Here is a 17,338-nt window from a genome sequence, read left to right on the forward strand (position 1 = left end):
GCGTTTTGATTTTTCTCTCTGCCGTCAGAATTTATTTTAAAGGTATTTGCAATTTCAAAAATATGATTAATTCCAAAAATTATTAAAAAAATTCAATGCAATGTAAAATAAAAATATTTCTATAGAATTTATGTACACAATTCAAATTTTTTGGATTCACAAGGACGAATAAGTAATTTTTAAGCTGATAAAGTTAGAACGAAATTCGAAGATGTTATCGAGTTCATATAATTCCTTAACATATAATTTTTTCAAAAATAAATGTTGCGAAATTTCAAGGATAAAATTTTAAAGGGACATTTTCAATACTTACCAGCCCTTCTGTACCAGAAACTTTAATCTGTTTAAATTCTACAGGATTTCCTCATTAATATGATACCCAAGATGTGCTTTTTCTCTAAGCACATTTCTCTGAATTTTTAAATAATTTTTGAATTACTGACGTCAGAGGGAAAACCTTAACACGCAATTTTACTATATTTGGCCCATGGTTACGCGATCATATTTATTATTGATCAAAATTACTATCGCGCGGTGTTATATGTAGAATGAGCTAGACATTTATAAACAAATATTAATTATTAAATAGAAAAAGAATTATAGCCAATAGTGGTCAAGAAAAGGAGTTTCTATTATTGACATCAGTGCAAATTACAGATCCCGAAAACCCCGGGAATACTTGCCAAGAATCCCGGGATTTTCGGGACCTTAAAAAGGCCGGGATCCCGGGATATCGGGATTAACATTCCTAGTATACATACATACATAAGTGCATATGTAGGTATGCATGTAATATCATTTACGCCTCGATTTCCTTTACTAAGCGCACTGTTACGCAGCGTTAACCCAACGGCCCCCAGAAGGAGTCAGTCGACTGGATTCAAACACATTTTAATAGCTTAAAATGACTAATTAACTACTACATATGTACATACATACGTATGCTGGCAATCATTGGCCGAAGACGCCAAGTAAATAGCACAAAGTATTAAAAAAAAAATAAAATAAAAAGTAACAGCTAACAACCTACAAAATTTTAACAAATCATATATGTACGTATGTATGTATGTATTTATCTATACAATACAAAAGTATGCTGGCAGTTGATGTATTTCAGCATTCAAAGTGTTGCGGGAATTATGCACCACTGCGCAGACGCAAAAGCAATATGTACCATGTAACAAAGAAATCATTTACAAAAAAAAAGGTTAATTCAAAAAGGAAAAAATATGTAGTATGTGGTATAACTACATACTTCTTCATAGATATTAATTGAATTGTTGAGGGGTTTCGACGTCCATAAAATTTTGATTTCCACATTTGCAGTATTGAAGAAGATGCAAATTAAAGATTTAAGTAAAAAATTGCACCGAAGCATTTAATTTCATAAATTAATTGTCCAATTTTAATTATCAAACGCATTCCTTTTTTTTCTAAGATATGATAATTCAGTATAAATATAAACACCAAAGCTTAAGTACGATAAAAATTAACAAAGTGCAGTATATTTTGCTTAGCTGCCCATCCTTCTTTGCATGAAAAACTTGTGCGCTTAACCGAAAAAAGGAACAGTCCAGCGCCTTCGTCTTGGTCTGTAGGCTGTATCGGAGACACGACCGCTAAATTTAAACGTAGAATACGTGGTATAGTTAAGAGCACATCCAAGCCACAAACGAAAACAAACACTAAGAAAAAAATATCGATAACCCAAGCGATAATAATATCGATAGCAAAATCGATAAAAACATCGATAACAAAATCGATAAAAATATCGATAACAAAATCGATTACAAAATCTGTAAAAAAATCGATTACAAAATCGATTAAAATATCGATAAGAAAATCGATAAAAAATATCGTTTATTATATCGATAAGTTCCGAAAATATCGATAGCAATATCAATAACAATATCGGTAAAAATTACGCCAACAAAATCGATAAAAAAGCATCGATAACGAAACCGATAAAATATCGATAAGTCCCGAGAATTCCGAAGATCTCTAAAATCCAGAAATAGTCCTCAGACTGAGTCTCTGTACATATCCTTTTCTCTATAATTAATCTTTAATCTTTCTTCCTCTATCTTCATCTTTACTTTTATCGGTATCCTCGTCCTCATATTTTTCTTTATATTTATCTTTGTTTTTACTTTTATGTTTATCATATTCTTCATCTACATATTCCCCTTCACCTTTGCCTTTTATAAATATTGCGCCATCTGTTATTCAAAAGCCGAAATACCTACACACATATACTTTTTGTCTCCTTCTCTCACTTTTGTTTGCAAAATGATGACGAAGTTATTTTGTACGGGAAAAATTTTAATTTAAATGGAATTTGTGCCCATATATTTGAATCAAATGAACATATTTAGAAGATATCAACCAATACTTCCCATATACCAAATGAAAGCAAAAATCTTGAAGAAAACAAAAACAATATCATTCGAGCGGTTTTCGAGCATTTTGAAAATAAAATACTTTTTTCAACAATTTCTTACCTTAAAATGCTCGATATTTGTTGAATTTATATAAAATTTGTACAAACAAACAAAAATGTATCTGTCGATAAGTTTGAAATTTTGTCTTTGAAACGCCACACTTTTCTTTGAAATCGCTTCATCAGTTCTTGTGCAATAAGCGTTTTGGTAAGCTCTAAAAATTACAACTACAACATTTGAGCATAGCCTCCATATCGAAACGTATGACATATTCTACGTCAAAAGCACTTAAGCGAATTTTCCTTACTACTTCAATGAGGAAGGTATCCGAATCCCTATGAAACCAAATTCTGATGCGCATTTTGGGGTAGGTATCTTAAATGTGCACTTAAGCACAAAGGCAGCAAAGCAAAATATACTGTATTTCAAACACTGGACGGATTAAGAATTTAGATATCTTATACAATCATTTTGTACCACACACATTTAAGAAAAATCGCTTTTGTGGTGCTAGAGCCTTTAAGGTGCATATGTAATCTGGAATAATTGGCGTTTTTATTTTTCCCAAGCAAGCAATTGGTCTTTAGCTCAGGTATTTATTTGTTAACAGGATGGTTTTCCAAATTGGTCTTTTTCCAACTACAGCAGCGCCTCGGTTTGCGCAACTTATAATAATGTCACAGGGTGTTGCGCAAATCGAAAAGTTGCGGATATCAAGGCCTTCTCTAAACAGGGTAAAATTAAGATATACTTGATATCTCCTTTCATAAATCCTTTATAAGATAATTAAAAATTAATTATTAAAACGTATTTAATTAATAATTTAAAACAAATTTTTTATTTTTATTTTTATTTTTATTATTTTTTTTCTTTTCGTAGGAGAGCGAAATGCTTTATGCACTGGCCGGGGGCGCTAGTCTCTATACTACCTTCCCCGAGTGTGGGACTCCCACCGAAGCGTGTTGGGCTACCCACTAAAACCCAAACTCCCACCGCCCGCGCAAGAATCCCGCATCTGGCACCGCAATTCTGCATGTCTTCAGATGCAGGAGCGCGCTGTTAGAGCCTTGGGGCTGCTCTTTTGTAAGGGCGTTTCATTCGGGTGTCCTCAGTAGACAACCGTCCTCTCGTTTGCAGCGGAGTACGAATTTCACGTATCTCGCAACTGCTTCCCACTTTTCTGCGCTGGAGATCATTACCCCAACTATGTTGTTCAGAGTTATGTCTCGTGTCTTTCTTCCAACATTCTGCGCGAAATCAAGAAGTGTTCGCAGGTGAAGAATGTGTGGTACACGTTATCTTCGACGTTTCCACAGTAGTGACAGAACGGTGAGTCCACCCTTCCCATTCTATGAAGATATTCGCGGAAGTAACCATGACCGGTGAGGAATTGCGTCAGGTAGAAATCGACTTCCCCGTGTCGTCTGTTCAGCCATGTTTGAAGGTCGGCTATCAGGGAGTGCGTCCATCGACCTTTTGTGCTCGCGTTCCAGTTTTGTTGCCACTGCTGGATCAGTTGCTCGCGCGCCCTTGCCGCGGCAGCTGCTCGACCTATCTCGGCACTGAGATTGTAAATCTCTTTTCGCTCGTAAGCAAGTAGCTCAATTGGCATGACGCCAGAAATAACTAGAACCGCGTCCGCGGACACTGTACGGTATGCAGAAGCAATGCGTAGTGCCCCTCTGCGCTGTACCGAAGACATTTGAATCCGGTATTTTTTTACTTTCAATGCGTCAGCCCATATTTCTGCCCCGTACAGGAGCACCGATTGGACCGCTGTCATCAGAAGCTTCCTGCGGCATGGCTTCGGGCCGCCCACGTTCGCCATCAGCCGGCTTAGAGCCGCCGTGCTCTGCGCAGCTTTTTCACATACTTCATGGATGTGTTCCCAGAATGTGAGTTTGCCGTCAAGCTTCACCCCTAGGTATTTTGTAGACCTAGAAGTCGTCACGAGTTGAGGGCCGACCATCATATTTTTAATTGTTGGGGTCCGTTTTCTGGTGAGGAGCACCATCTCCGTTTTGGCTGTAGCCAATTGCAGACCGTGATCGCTCATCCATCCACTGACGTTACGCATGATTTGGTTTAGCTTGAGCTGTGCTAGCTGGACGTTTCTTGCTGTTATGACGGCGGCCACGTCGTCCGCGAAGGCGACAAGGAAGGCGCTCTCCGGCATTTCCGTGCGCAACAGACTGTCATACGTGGCGTTGTAGAGGTCCGGGCCAAGTACAGACCCCTGTGTCGCTCCGCCGGTTAGACGTCTCTTTCTCTGACCTTGTGTTGTGTCGTACAAAAGCCAACGGTCTCTAAGGTAGTCCCGGATCATATCTAGCAAGTATGTTGGAGCTTTGAATGACCGTTCCAAGGCCTTCAGCATGTCGCCCCATCTTGCCGAGTTGAAGGCGTTCTTGACGTCCAGTGTGACTAGCAGCACTAATGGCCGCGCCTGGTGGCAGGCTTTTTCGGCCTTATGTACCGCCTCGACTACTTCGCCAATTGCTCCTATAGTTGAGTGTCCCTTCCTGAAGCCATGTTGTCGGGGTGAAAGGCCTCCCTCGCTTTCTATGGCTGACGTCAAGCGTATTTTGAGCAGACTCTCCATCATTTTGCCTGCTGTGTCTAGCATGAAGAGTGGCCGGAAGGATGGAGAGTTTGGCTCCCCTTTGCCCTTGGGTATAAGCACCAGTCTCGCCTTCTTCCATTGGCTTGGGAAGACCCGGGCCCTAAGGCAGCTGTTGTACATGTTAAGCAGAAGATCAGGGCTCGTTTCCGCTGCTAACGTGATTGCCTCCGCTGGTATGCCATCTGGGCCTGGTGCCTTGCCGGCTTTCATGCTTCGCAGAGCTAGCTTCAGCTCGTCTGTCGAAAATAGTGGTGCCTCGGCTTGCTCCTCGACGAACACTGTGTCGGCTCTTAGTGGGTGTGTGGGAAATAGCGCATCCACTATATTCTTAACTCGGGCCTCATCCATCGCTTGCGATGATGTATGGAACTTTTTCATCACTATTTTGTATCCCTGGCCCCAGGGATCGCGTTCCGTTTACTCTTCTGTATTTCGGCCCCGAGTGCTTTCTTAGCGCTTTTGTAGGCTGCTGCTCTGGTCAGCGCCTCAGGTCTACCACGAGCGCGCGTTGCGAGTCTCCGCATTCTATGGCAGGCCCTTCGCAGCTCAGCAATTCGGTCATTCCACCAGTATACCTGCTTTTTACCTGACCATGCTCTCCTCTGTGGCATTGAGGCTTTGCATGCCCGGTGAATGCAGCGCATAGTTTCTTCGACCAGCTTAGTACAAGGCTCCCTGTTGTGATCTCTCCCGTTGTGAGTGAAATACCTTGGGAATCTGCTAGGAGTGACGTATCGAACTTGCGAACATCGACCCTAGACGGGTTCCATCCTGGTTTCCTGCGAGGCATACTACGTGTTTGCCCTCGCGTTATGTCAGTGACTTGGAAGGTGATGTAGTTGTGGTCGCTACCACTCAGGTCTTCCATCACTCTCCATCCGTCAGCCCTTCGAAGAAGGCTTTCTGAGACCAGGGTTATGTCAGGGATAGAGTATCCAAAACCCGGCCTTCGATATGTAGGGGTCGTTCCGGTGTTGAGGATGGTTAGGCCAATGCGGGCTGCCATTTCAAGGGCCAGTCTTCCCCTGGTGTTTGTTTGGGGCATACCCCATTCCACGCCTCTTGCGTTGAAATATCCAGCAACAATTATGTGGCCGGTTATATCGCGCAATTCGTCTTCAAGGTCTTCGAGCTTTTCCCTGAAGACAGGGACTGTGTCGTTTGGAGACAGGTAGCAGCTCACCAGAGTGATTTGCGCCATTTTAACCCAGACGTAGCAGCGTCCGACCCCGCTGCTCTCTGCGCGATGGTTGGGGTTAGCAATCCATATCGCGATTGGTCGATTGGTCAACATTCCAGGTTTCCTTTGTTCTATAGGGTTCACTGATGATGACAGCGTCTGCTCTTTGTTCAAGAACCAATTGGTCCAGCAGCTCATCAGCTACCCTACTCCTGTTCATATTGCCTTGTATAAATTTAATCATATTCTCCCAAGCTTTGTCTTAGCCTCAGCAAGCGCATCCCTGAAGGCCTTTCACGCTCCCGACCCGGGCAGGTGATTGGCATTTTTCTGTTCATCTCCTGCCGAGCACAGGTAGCAGCTTGGGCTTTCTTTACATGCAGAGGCTATGTGGCCCTTCTGACCGCATTTCCAGCATGAACTGCTTCTGTCTGGGCCTTTGCATACCGCCTTTTTGTGGCCATACCCCAGACAGCGGAAACACCTTTGGACATCCGCGCGCTCTCGGACGCGGCAGATAATCCAACCTACTCGCAGCTTCCCCTTTTCAATAAGAGTCCGGCCTGGCAGTTCGTCGATTTCCACCACAGCCATTCTTTGTTCTCGCGAGTTTACAGCGAGGAGAGAGACGCGAAGTTGGCCATTCATCTTGTCTCCTAACTCCCCGCGTATAGCGTTCTCCACTTCTGGGGCCGTGGTTAGGCAGTCCATGCCCAGAACTTCTAGACGTAAACGTCTAGTGAGAATACGAGCGTCACTAAGCTGGCCAATGGCAGTGCACACATTTTCCTTAAATGCTGAGTGGTCGCCACAGCGCTCCATTTCGATGAGCACGCCGCCTTCGCGGGTTTTCCGAACAGATCGAATTACGGTCTCCGTCTTCTCGGGTTGGAGCTTACCACGTATCGTTCCCAGCACCTCTGCATAGGTTTTGCCTTCAGCTGGCTTAATGATTAATTTGGCGAGACTCTTCTTTTTTCTCACCCTCTTCTTTTTTTTGCGGCTGGTCGCCTCGCCCTTATTCACCAAGGGTTCACCTGGCGCTGGCCCTGGCTTGGGCTTTCTGCTTTTTCCAACCGTTTTCCATTGATTATCTGGTACGGTTTTCTGTGCATTATTATTATTATTACCATTATTATGATTATTAATAATAATATTTTTACTACTATTATTATTATTAGTAGTAGTATTTTTTTTCTTTTCCGGCTCGCCTGTTGGGGAGTCGGATCGGGTTCGAGCTCTCTTTTGCGAGCCAGGGCCAGTTTTCTGCAGCTCGGAAAGGGTAGACCCCTTCCGGCGCTGCTCTCGGAGGTAGCTTAGTATATTTAGGCTCTCCTCGATTTGGGCCATACCCGTTTTTATGTCCATGGACACATTTTTCTGCTTGGAGACAGCACTGTGCATCTTCTTCAAGACGAGCCGGATCTGGGCCAATTGCTCATCTTCAATGCCTTCGCACGTTCCCAAGCTTGCGGTGGCATGCTTGTCTCTGTTTGCAGCTGCTGGCGTTTGATGACCACCATCCCGGCTGCCGGGAGTTGTCGTTTGCGAAGGTGTACCCTTCTGCAATACGTCGACGGCTCTCTCCGTGCTCGTGGTGCCGGCTTTTGCCTGCAGAGGAGTTTGTGGCGGGGAGCGCACAACTCTACTGCTCTTTCTAAATGCGATGCATTCTTCCTCGGGAGCACCTACACCCATTACAGTTGTTTTTGTTATTTGTTTGATCATGTCAGTTCTATTGGGTCTCCGCTCCAAGCCGCTATCTCCACACGTAGCACAGTCGCTTTAAGTGTCCCGCAGTTCCCTTCTCTCAAAGGAGCAGGCCATCGCGAGGGTTGACACAAGTCCTTATGAGATATTGTGTTCAGAGCCAAGACAGCGCAAAACCAGGAGTAAATCTCAACTGGACCTGTGCGGCCAACTAAATGGCGACGTGTATTGAAGGTACTTGAAGACCTGCCACCACCACCAGCCATTTCTGTGAGGTGTCACCCTGACATACTAAAGTGGTGGAATACTGCTCTCGCCAGCCCAATGTCGAATTAATCGTATACATGTTCCAGTATGCCATGAACAGGATCTAACTGGTCTCAATCCTGGGATGCTTTTTGGGAGGCGGCATCTGTTCGCCCGGACACAGGAGATTCATCAAGCATTTCTGATCTTTTAAATCAGGCCCTCGGCTCCTGCCGCTCTTGGTCTGGGACTGCTTATTGGTTATTCGCAGCTAACCCACCGAAGTAGGCCGTTCACGATGCGCCCTGTGTGACCCCGGTAAGGCCCTGAGCTTAGCCCTTACCAATTTAAAACAAATATGTAAAATTTTAAAACACATTCACCCCGCTCTACTTGAATAGACACATAGTAATTTTCCTTCAAAAACCGGGCTTACTTTTGCACATCGAAAAAAAATTTTTTTTTTTTTTTTTTTTTTTTTTAATGACGAATTTTGTAGAAACGTAGTAAAGATGTGAACACGAAAAATCTGTTAATTTTTTAATTAAACAAATAAACGCCTTTTGCTCACTTTAATTTCACTACTTAGGGCCGATTACTCTATTTCTGGTAACCCTAACTGCGGATTAAACGTCGTTATCGACTGAATTGTGAAAGGCCAATTTCCCGTAGAAGGACCCAAACAGCACTTCTGTTTGCAAACTTCCAGAAATCACTTTCGGAAATAAAGATTGTAAGATGTAACTGCAAGAAAGTATCGCTTTCGATAAATAATTTCAACTAATTTAAATATGTGTGTACACATGTGTATTTTTCATAACCCTTTATTGAAACAGGCGCACAGACAAAAGCTTATAGTAAAACTACTGTTAGGTGAGATATGTAAATTTTCACGTTTATGTATGAATACTATACATATGTATGTACACATTTATGTATATACATACATACTCCATAAAGTCGGTAGTTCGCCGCAATGTTTTGTGTAATTGCAAATTGCAAATTAATGCCTGCCAAACTGCTTAACAAGCTTAAATCTGCGCAATGCTGTGCAACGCTCCAGCGCTTGTGGACAAAAAAAAAAGGAATAACATTACAAAAGCAGCTAGCACAAGAGTTGATTATAGGGAACCGGTAATTCGCATTAGAAATCAAAGTAGTAAAAAAGCGTGAAATAATTCGCCACGACGAACTCAAGTTAAACTAGAGCTACTATATCAGGCTACGATATGTAAGCGCTCGATATATTAAAGAAAGGTAAGGGAAAGAAGCAAAGCAATTGCAATAAATGTCAATGCAGCAGCCCGTTCTTTGCATTTACAATTGCCAAAAATAGTGAAATGGCTTGCAAACGACAAACCAAAAATCGCACTGCAAATCGACTACCAGCAGCGTGAAAGGCACGAAGTGGCAGCGTTATTGCCTTGATTTCAATGCTTTCGTTGGAGTTGTTGTTTTGAGTGGCGTCGTTGTTGTCAACAAACAAATATACATAGGTATATACGTACACATGTACATTCCCGTGAATAAGCGCAAAAGGAGCTTTTTATCGTAGATTAGAGGCAAATGCCCATTTTGTCCGATGAGAGGTCAATAAAAATGGGCAGTTGAGCGTCTTTTTTGGACTTTAACGCGGGCACAATTCTTGCTCTTTTCAACGAAGTTGTCTGCTTGTTTATTTTAAAGTTGTTTTTATTATTATTTTTTTTTTTACTTTCTATGAATGCTCTGCTTGTTGTGTCCACATTACCGTTTGGAGATGATTTGGCTGGCTTTTTGGCCTGCGGCGTTTTGGTTATTTGGTTGTGAAATGCAAATACAAAGATTCCCACGAAACCTAACGGTTCATGTGTGGGATTTATTTTATGCATTACATTTTTTTGCGCTGCTTTGAAATCGAACAGCAGGAGCTGCTGGCTTACAAGCAAAAGCGAATATTTCTGAAAGTTTTGTTCATGTTTGGTAATGAAGTGAAATTCACACGTTCATTTTGATGGCCGAAATTTGTTACAATGCAAACATGTGCCTTAATATGTTTGTACATAGTACATGGCTACAAGGATAGTGAATGTTGGATTGTGATTGCATAAGTAATTTAACGTCTGCACCTTAAAACCCGATATTTATTTTTTATATGATTTAAAGGTACTTACCTTTGGTTTTGGTGTATGACAAACGTTGTAGGACCCTAACATATCTTCATCATCGTCGACTTCTTTAGCAGCGTTACCTCCACTACCACCACCTATGTCATAGTCCTCAATTACAGCACTATCTTCTACACCATATATTGCCAATGGATTGGACTCCACAGGCGGTGCGTATAATTTGTTTGCGCTTGGTGTAGCGTAACTGACACGTTTCCGATTCGCCTGTGCCAACTCTTTGTCGCGCTTTGCCTGAAACACTTTACGCTCAAATTCTGTTAAATTCTCTACTGTTGGCTCGGCACCATTTAAATTGGAAATACTAAAAGCCAACCATTGTTCCACATATTCGGCAGCGTCATCTATGCGATAGCTGACGCACAGCTCCAGCGCTGATGGAAGTAGATGCAAATAGATCAAAATAAACAAATCATGAATAGCAAAAGCATGTGTGCTAATTAAATGTGGACTTACATTTTGTGACTACATCTTCGCTGACCTCTACTCCCATTTCTTCGAATTGTTTTTTGATTTCATCATCCATATTTAATTTCACTCGACTTACGGGAATCTAAATCGTTTAAATGCACTAAATAAAAGAAAATAGTATACAAAGCTTCGAAATTCTGATTTGTTTTGTTTTTTCAAGTGTCAAAGTATATGGATATTTCGCGCCAAAATTCACAGCTGTTGATTTGTCCGATTGTCAACTTTTACGGAGGGCGACATCTATGTGTTCTATGGCAAATGATTTTCTGGCAGTACAGTACGTATTAAAATAAACGCCACAAATGTATTTATGAAATAAAACGTATTTTTATTTAAACTCTAGTGTTATTACGATTTTATTTTATAATTTTCACTGCGCGAAATGTTATGTTTGTATGGAAACGTCCATGGTGTAATGTCAGTCTGCATTTCATTTCTTTCATTTCTGACTGATTCCATAATTATTTTTAATACGTTAACTTCTTTAGTTTAATTTTAGTGCTTCAGTCATGGGGTTGGTAACATTGAGAATACTGCGAATGTCGATAATTGTTCTAAAAGAATTTACTCAGCCTGTTAAAAGACTTTTTGTTAGTATTGCACACAACAATAATGCTTTCCGCAAATACATCTGCATTCCGCCGGCGCAGGGTAGGTAATTGTCCAACTATTTAAAATCTTGAATACGTCCAACTCATTGACACCTCCCCCAGGTTATCATTGGTGTGAGAATTTATTGCTGAAGCTGGTAGCTAAGGATACTTCTAAAAAATTTTATCCGCTAACAGAGAAAGAAGCAATACATTTAGGTTCCGCAATATGGGCTGAAATAGTAGTTTTTTTAGGCTGCTCCAAAGCAGTTTTATTAGAAACCGAAAGGTAGAAGGATATTTAAATGGGTAAATCATAACATAGTCCTTCTCTTTTAAGCAATCGAAAAAGAAAGATGAAGGAGAACAAAGAATAAAGTATCACAAGGAAGGTTTATTAGAAGCATTGAAGATCTTACAGCACCGGTTGGATAAGCAATACATTTTGATAGAAAAAATCTTTGACGCCCTTGGAAAACTAGGTGGATGTGTCTTTTCTCTTAACATAATCTTTAAAAACCTCTTTTTATCCTTTCTAGGCAAACCAGTGGAGCGTCCTCATATTGACCATAGAAATCAGAAAGTAGACAGAAGTTTCGCGGAAAAACGTATCTAGTTTTAAAACGTTGAGCTATATCCCAAGTTCCTTATTCAAGTTACTCAACCGCTATGATTTATGTCGTCGTTTAAAGCACCGAACCGCATATCAACAAAATGCAAAATGCAAAACCGCATATGTGAGGTTGCATAAATTATTTTTTAGAGAGTAAAAACACTCATAATTCAAAATGGTTCTCTTTTTGATAAACCAATCGCATTTCTGGCTAGTATATTTCAGGACGAATGGATAAGGATTGAGCCAAGAGCTTGTGTGAGCAAATCCAATTTTTCGGAAGCAAATGTCAGTTACGCGGTTTTGCAGAATGACGATACGCGGGTTTGTACTTTAACGACGATATAATTATGCTGAACCATCATGCTCCACCCTCTTCAATTCAATTTGTCTCTACTCAATTTGTTTTATTTTTCAATACGTTGTCGGACTAAAATTTACAAGTTTTCATACATACATATTTTCTTGAAAATTTTAACACTAAATTATTTTACACAAAATGGTACTGATAACATTGCCAATCATAAAGTTAAGTTTCTTGGGGATACAGCAACTTTCTCGTCCTGTTATCAAATTGATACGTTTGGAGGCAAAACAAAGCAAAACCTTTCGAAATTACATTTGTATGCCAGCTGCTCAATGTAAGTACCAGAAATGTAAAAAATCATTTTGATTCAACAAATGAATCCTGAAAAATACGAAGTGTAATTTCCAATAAGACTTTGACAATTTTATACTTCGTTCCCCCGAAGGTTATCACTGGTGCGAAGTTAGGCTAAAGATGTTGCTATTAAATTTAGGCAGACCGGCTAAGGTGGAGCCACTTAACGAGGCAATGGCCGTTGAATTGGGCACTGAGGTATTAGGCGAGTTGATAGTATATTTTGTAGCTGCCACCGGTGTAATTATTGAGACACGAAGGTTTGTTTTTGAACGAAAATTAAGAATCCGAGATACATAAATAATAAGAATTGAAAAATTCAGACAAGCGAATAAAAGGAGTCTTGTAGCGAAGAGTATAAATGTGCATCACAAAGAAATAATAGAAGCGTTGAAAGTGTTAGAGTATCGACAGGAGCGACAAAAAGTCTATCTACAAGAGCTTACCCGAGTTTTAACAGAATTAGGTGAGATTATATCGATGGTCCCTTGCAATAAGCACACAACTCAAAATTCAAAAATAAAACCTTACTAAAGTCAAGCGTCTTATGTCTTTAATCCTTGTCTTATTCTTACTACTAATTTAAGAAATCTTTACTTCCTACTTTAGTAAAGTTTTGATATGGATTAGACAAAGATTAGAGACACGAGACAGTATAGGGGTTTTGGCTTCTTGAATTTTGAGTTGTGTCGTTATATATGTATAGTTCTGTTCGCTATGCAAACGGTAGTAAGAATTAAGGTTTGTTCGTCGAGCAAAAAATTTGTACGAATTTGTACGAATTATCACTATTTTTGCCCAAATCGCGTTCGTGCAGACCAAAAAATTATCCAACACTAAAAAATTGTGAGAGCAAACTGACAGTTCTCTTGGAGAGAAGTTGCAAATTCATGCTAGAAAAAATTTTACCAGCAAGAATTTGCAAATACGAAAAACATGTGGTTGTGGCGCATGGTTGCATTTTTGTCTACAATAATTTGAATAAATTAGTTCGTTAAATTTAAAAATTTATAAACACGAGGGATTTTTTTATGAAACAAGTAATTTTTAGCAAAAAAAAACCGACTTCAACTCTCATATAAAAAAAAATATATATATATATATATCTCATGATCCGCTAATCGGATCTTAACCAGATTAGTATGGGACCACCTCTAAGACACTATCTTTCCGATGCAAAATTATCGATTATCGAAATCGGTTGACGTGGTCCAAAGTTATGCGGTAACATACATAAAAAAAAAAAAAAAAATAAATAAAAATATTCCGACGAACTGATAACCTCCTCCTTTGTTGGAAGTCGGTTAAAAAGGAAGTAAATAGTTGTTGATATAATTAATTTAGTTAATTCCAATGATTTGAACTTAACTCGGCTGAAAAAAGTTGTATTCGCAATCGGATTGCAATTGCAACCAGAGTCGATTTAAGAAACCCGACAGCTAGTACGTGGAAGAAATTGATATGTATGTTAAAGAAAGTCAGAACAACAAGAAATATACACGTATATCCTGTTTTTGACCATTCGAAAGAATTTTAAAAATTATATAAATATTTGTTATGTTTGAAATGCAACAGTGGACACCAACTGGCAGGGAAACTTTCCTGCAAATTTGCGTTCGTGCAGAAATTTACAAGTTTCTCAACATGAGAGAGAATTGAGAGAATGTTTTCTTACTCTCTGATATTTTGAATGTTGTATAATTCTTGCTGGATTTTCGACGAACAAACCTTAAGTCCATAAGACTGCTTTTACACAGTTCAAGTATTGAATTCAATTCTGCTCGCATGTGGAAGAGAGGGGTTGAGAAGAAAAGGGACGAGTACGCATGCGTCTGTACCGTCAAGTGGTTTCAACTTTCTTGCTTTGCTTTTGGCATTTTCGTTGCTTCCCATTTAAAGAACCAAAAACTTGAATTCAACAGAATTGAAACGTGTAAAAGCAAATTGAAAACACAAAAGATAATGAGCAAGAATTGCTTTCAAGTACTTGAATCATGTAAATCGGGTGTAACAAAATTCAGAAAATAAGGTATCTTACTCTCCCAAAGAGAGAAACTTACTAAGTTTTGCGCGAACAGGAATTAGCAAACATTTGTAAGCTTCACTGCCAGCTGGCGTCCACGAACATCATAATTTTTTTTTTAATTATTCGAGGTGAAAAACAAAACAGGATACAGGATACGTATATTTCTTCTTATTCTGACTTTCTTAACATACGCTTCAATTTATTTGTGGAAGTCACTGTCGGATTTCCAATATCGACAGTAGTGTCGACTGCGTTCCGGTTACGAATACAGCTTTTTCAGCCGATTACCTTTCATATGTTTGGACTTAATTAAATTAATTGAATAAACAAATATGTATATACATACTTCTTTCATTAGTAAATCGCCACAAGATTGTTAATTTTTAAATTTAACGTTAACAAAAATGCAACCGTGTGCCACAATCCTGCTGGCAAAAATTTTCCCAGCATGATTTTGCAATTTCCTCTCCAAATAAAATTTTACAATTGTGCTCTCTCCTTTCTCTCCAAGTTTTACTGGGTTTTTAGCCAAACGAACAAGCTTTGGTAACAATTGGTACCAACTTGTACAATTTTTTTTGCATAGCGAACACTCTTTATATAAATATTGTTTCTTCAACTGAGTATAATATTTTACATGGACATTTTTCTTATTCAATATTTAGTACATTTCGGTAATTTCAAACTCGTGCTTTTTTCAGGCAAAACCATCAAAGTACACGAAACCAAAAGGAAGGAATCAAAGCATTAATCTAAGTGAATGAATACTTTGTAAAAAATAGTTCCTACTGAAAATATAAGTTTTAATAATTTTATCTCAACTATTATTAACGAAGTATACGCATTGCTCTTCACTTGTACGTACTACATAAAGCCTGCATTTCTTTATTCATTCTGAATGTTTGGAATAAACTTTTTTGTTTATTTATTCTTTAGAACGCTCCTGATGATATGTTGACGCGTATTTCAAACGCATTCTGTTTATTCCGGCTGTGAAATGGGATTATCCGGAATGTATAAAGAAACGTAGCCAAAAGCTTTATGATTAGCTGGGATCGGATTTTGATTACTTAAAAACCAGCAAAAAATTACCTTCTAAGTGTCAATATGTACTTAATAATTCTTAAAAAATGGTCTAAACTGAAAGAATATGAAAAGATTAAATTGTATGAGTTTTTGAAAAAAGCTTGGTTTTATATGAATTTAGCTGTTTTCCATTACAATCATGTGCAAGAAGCCTTTCAAACCATTTATCGTCAAAGATAGGCGATATCTATAAAATAATACTTCATTTAAGGCGCCGACTTCTTTAAAAAGGGTTAAACTAAAGATTTTACTGACCAAACTACACTTTATCATACATGTAAATTTTTATTTTTGTACTCCTGCTCACCTTATATTAATTCGCCTTGCTTCGAAAATTAAAAAATTGGAAGTTGATGGATAAGCATTCGCGCAGAAAATCGACAATTGCTGTTGCCTATGGTATGCAGAGACCCAGCGTCTTATGAAAACAAAACACGAAATATGTACATCTAAAAAAAGGCTATACAGAAATATTAGAGAATCGTTTATATGATTGGGTTCTTATTGTCGTGATACTGGACTGGAATAAAATTATTGAAAATGATGGTGTTCAAATTAGCATAACGAAAATTCAAAGCTTCAAAAAAGTACACCAAAACGGGAACAAAGATAACGAAAACAAAAGGTTCGGAAACGTTTCCGTAAAGAACAAAATGCGAACAAAATAAGTGAATAGATTCTTGAATGATTATTTGTTTTGTTTTGTTATTTTTTTATGTTTTTCATTTGTTATTATAAAAGTTTATCAAAAACTTTTGTTCATGAATGAATTTAGTATTCAGGTGGTTTTTTTAAGGAATCGGCATCGGCAACGGCCGATTCTTTGCTCTAAGGCCGAATAATCGGCATCGGAATCGGCCAAAAATTTGGAATCGGTCGAAACTTTCGGGAAGAATCTAATGATAACGAAAGTATCGAGAACGTTTTCAAGGACTTTGATCGTTGAACAAAGATCTGGTTAACGTTCTGCTAGAGAACAAAACGAGAACAAAACTTTTGACAACTTAATGTTAAGAATGAGGGGCATCTGCGTATTAGGATGAAAAATCATTTCATCGAGAACCACGATTGTTAATTCTAAGCTAGAGGAAACCTGGATAACTTCCACTTCCAGATCGTTTATCATTCTGTCCATTTATGAAACAAGTTTGTATTTTCTGTGCAAGAAAAGTTCGTGTCTTAAGTCTTTCGTTGACTTAATTAGCATATGGGTCATTCCATTGAAAACGACACAAATTTAAATATGTCCTAATTATTTCTATTTAAGTTTCTTTTTAAATTACTATATATTTCATTAACCTGTGGAATAATACTAAAAAAACCAAAGGAAATTGTAATTTTTGTATATGGAAACTTTTATTTCATGCATAATTACTTTATACCAGTCACAAGGATATGCCCTACCAGTCACAACTTTAAATATTTTTCAATGTTTCTATGAAGATTGTATAAACCAAATTTTTATTGAAAACGAAAGCTTCCCAGCAAACATTTGGAGTCATAAATGAGTCTTTAAGGAGTCCTAT

The 17,338-nt window shown here is 38.9% G+C and overlaps 2 protein-coding genes across 2 annotated transcripts in view; one reads left to right on the forward strand and one right to left on the reverse strand.

The window, feature by feature from the left end:
• LOC118737995 (DNA polymerase alpha subunit B) overlaps positions 1-11,017 on the reverse strand; it is a 209,448-nt gene extending 198,431 nt beyond the window's left edge. The window contains exons 1-2 of the mRNA XM_036468849.1: positions 10,822-11,017; positions 10,354-10,739 (exon numbers count right to left, since the gene is read on the reverse strand). Coding sequence (XP_036324742.1) covers positions 10,354-10,739; positions 10,822-10,891 — 456 coding nt within the window. The 5' untranslated portion in view covers positions 10,892-11,017. The remainder of the gene's footprint in view (positions 1-10,353; positions 10,740-10,821) is intronic.
• A 1,471-nt stretch (positions 11,018-12,488) lies between these two features.
• On the forward strand, positions 12,489-13,234 carry LOC118738291 (putative OPA3-like protein CG13603). Its single transcript, XM_036469215.1, has 3 exons — positions 12,489-12,680; positions 12,792-12,960; positions 13,024-13,234. The coding sequence occupies exons 1-3, from the start codon at positions 12,539-12,541 to the stop codon at positions 13,232-13,234; spliced, it is 522 nt and encodes a 173-aa protein (XP_036325108.1). The 5' UTR covers positions 12,489-12,538.
• Positions 13,235-17,338: the final 4,104 nt, after the last annotated feature.

This window comes from Rhagoletis pomonella, unplaced genomic scaffold (genome assembly GCF_013731165.1).
Source record: "Rhagoletis pomonella isolate Grant_MI unplaced genomic scaffold, Rhpom_1.0 Rhpom_scaffold_00004, whole genome shotgun sequence".
Taxonomy (NCBI): Eukaryota; Metazoa; Arthropoda; class Insecta; order Diptera; family Tephritidae; genus Rhagoletis; species Rhagoletis pomonella.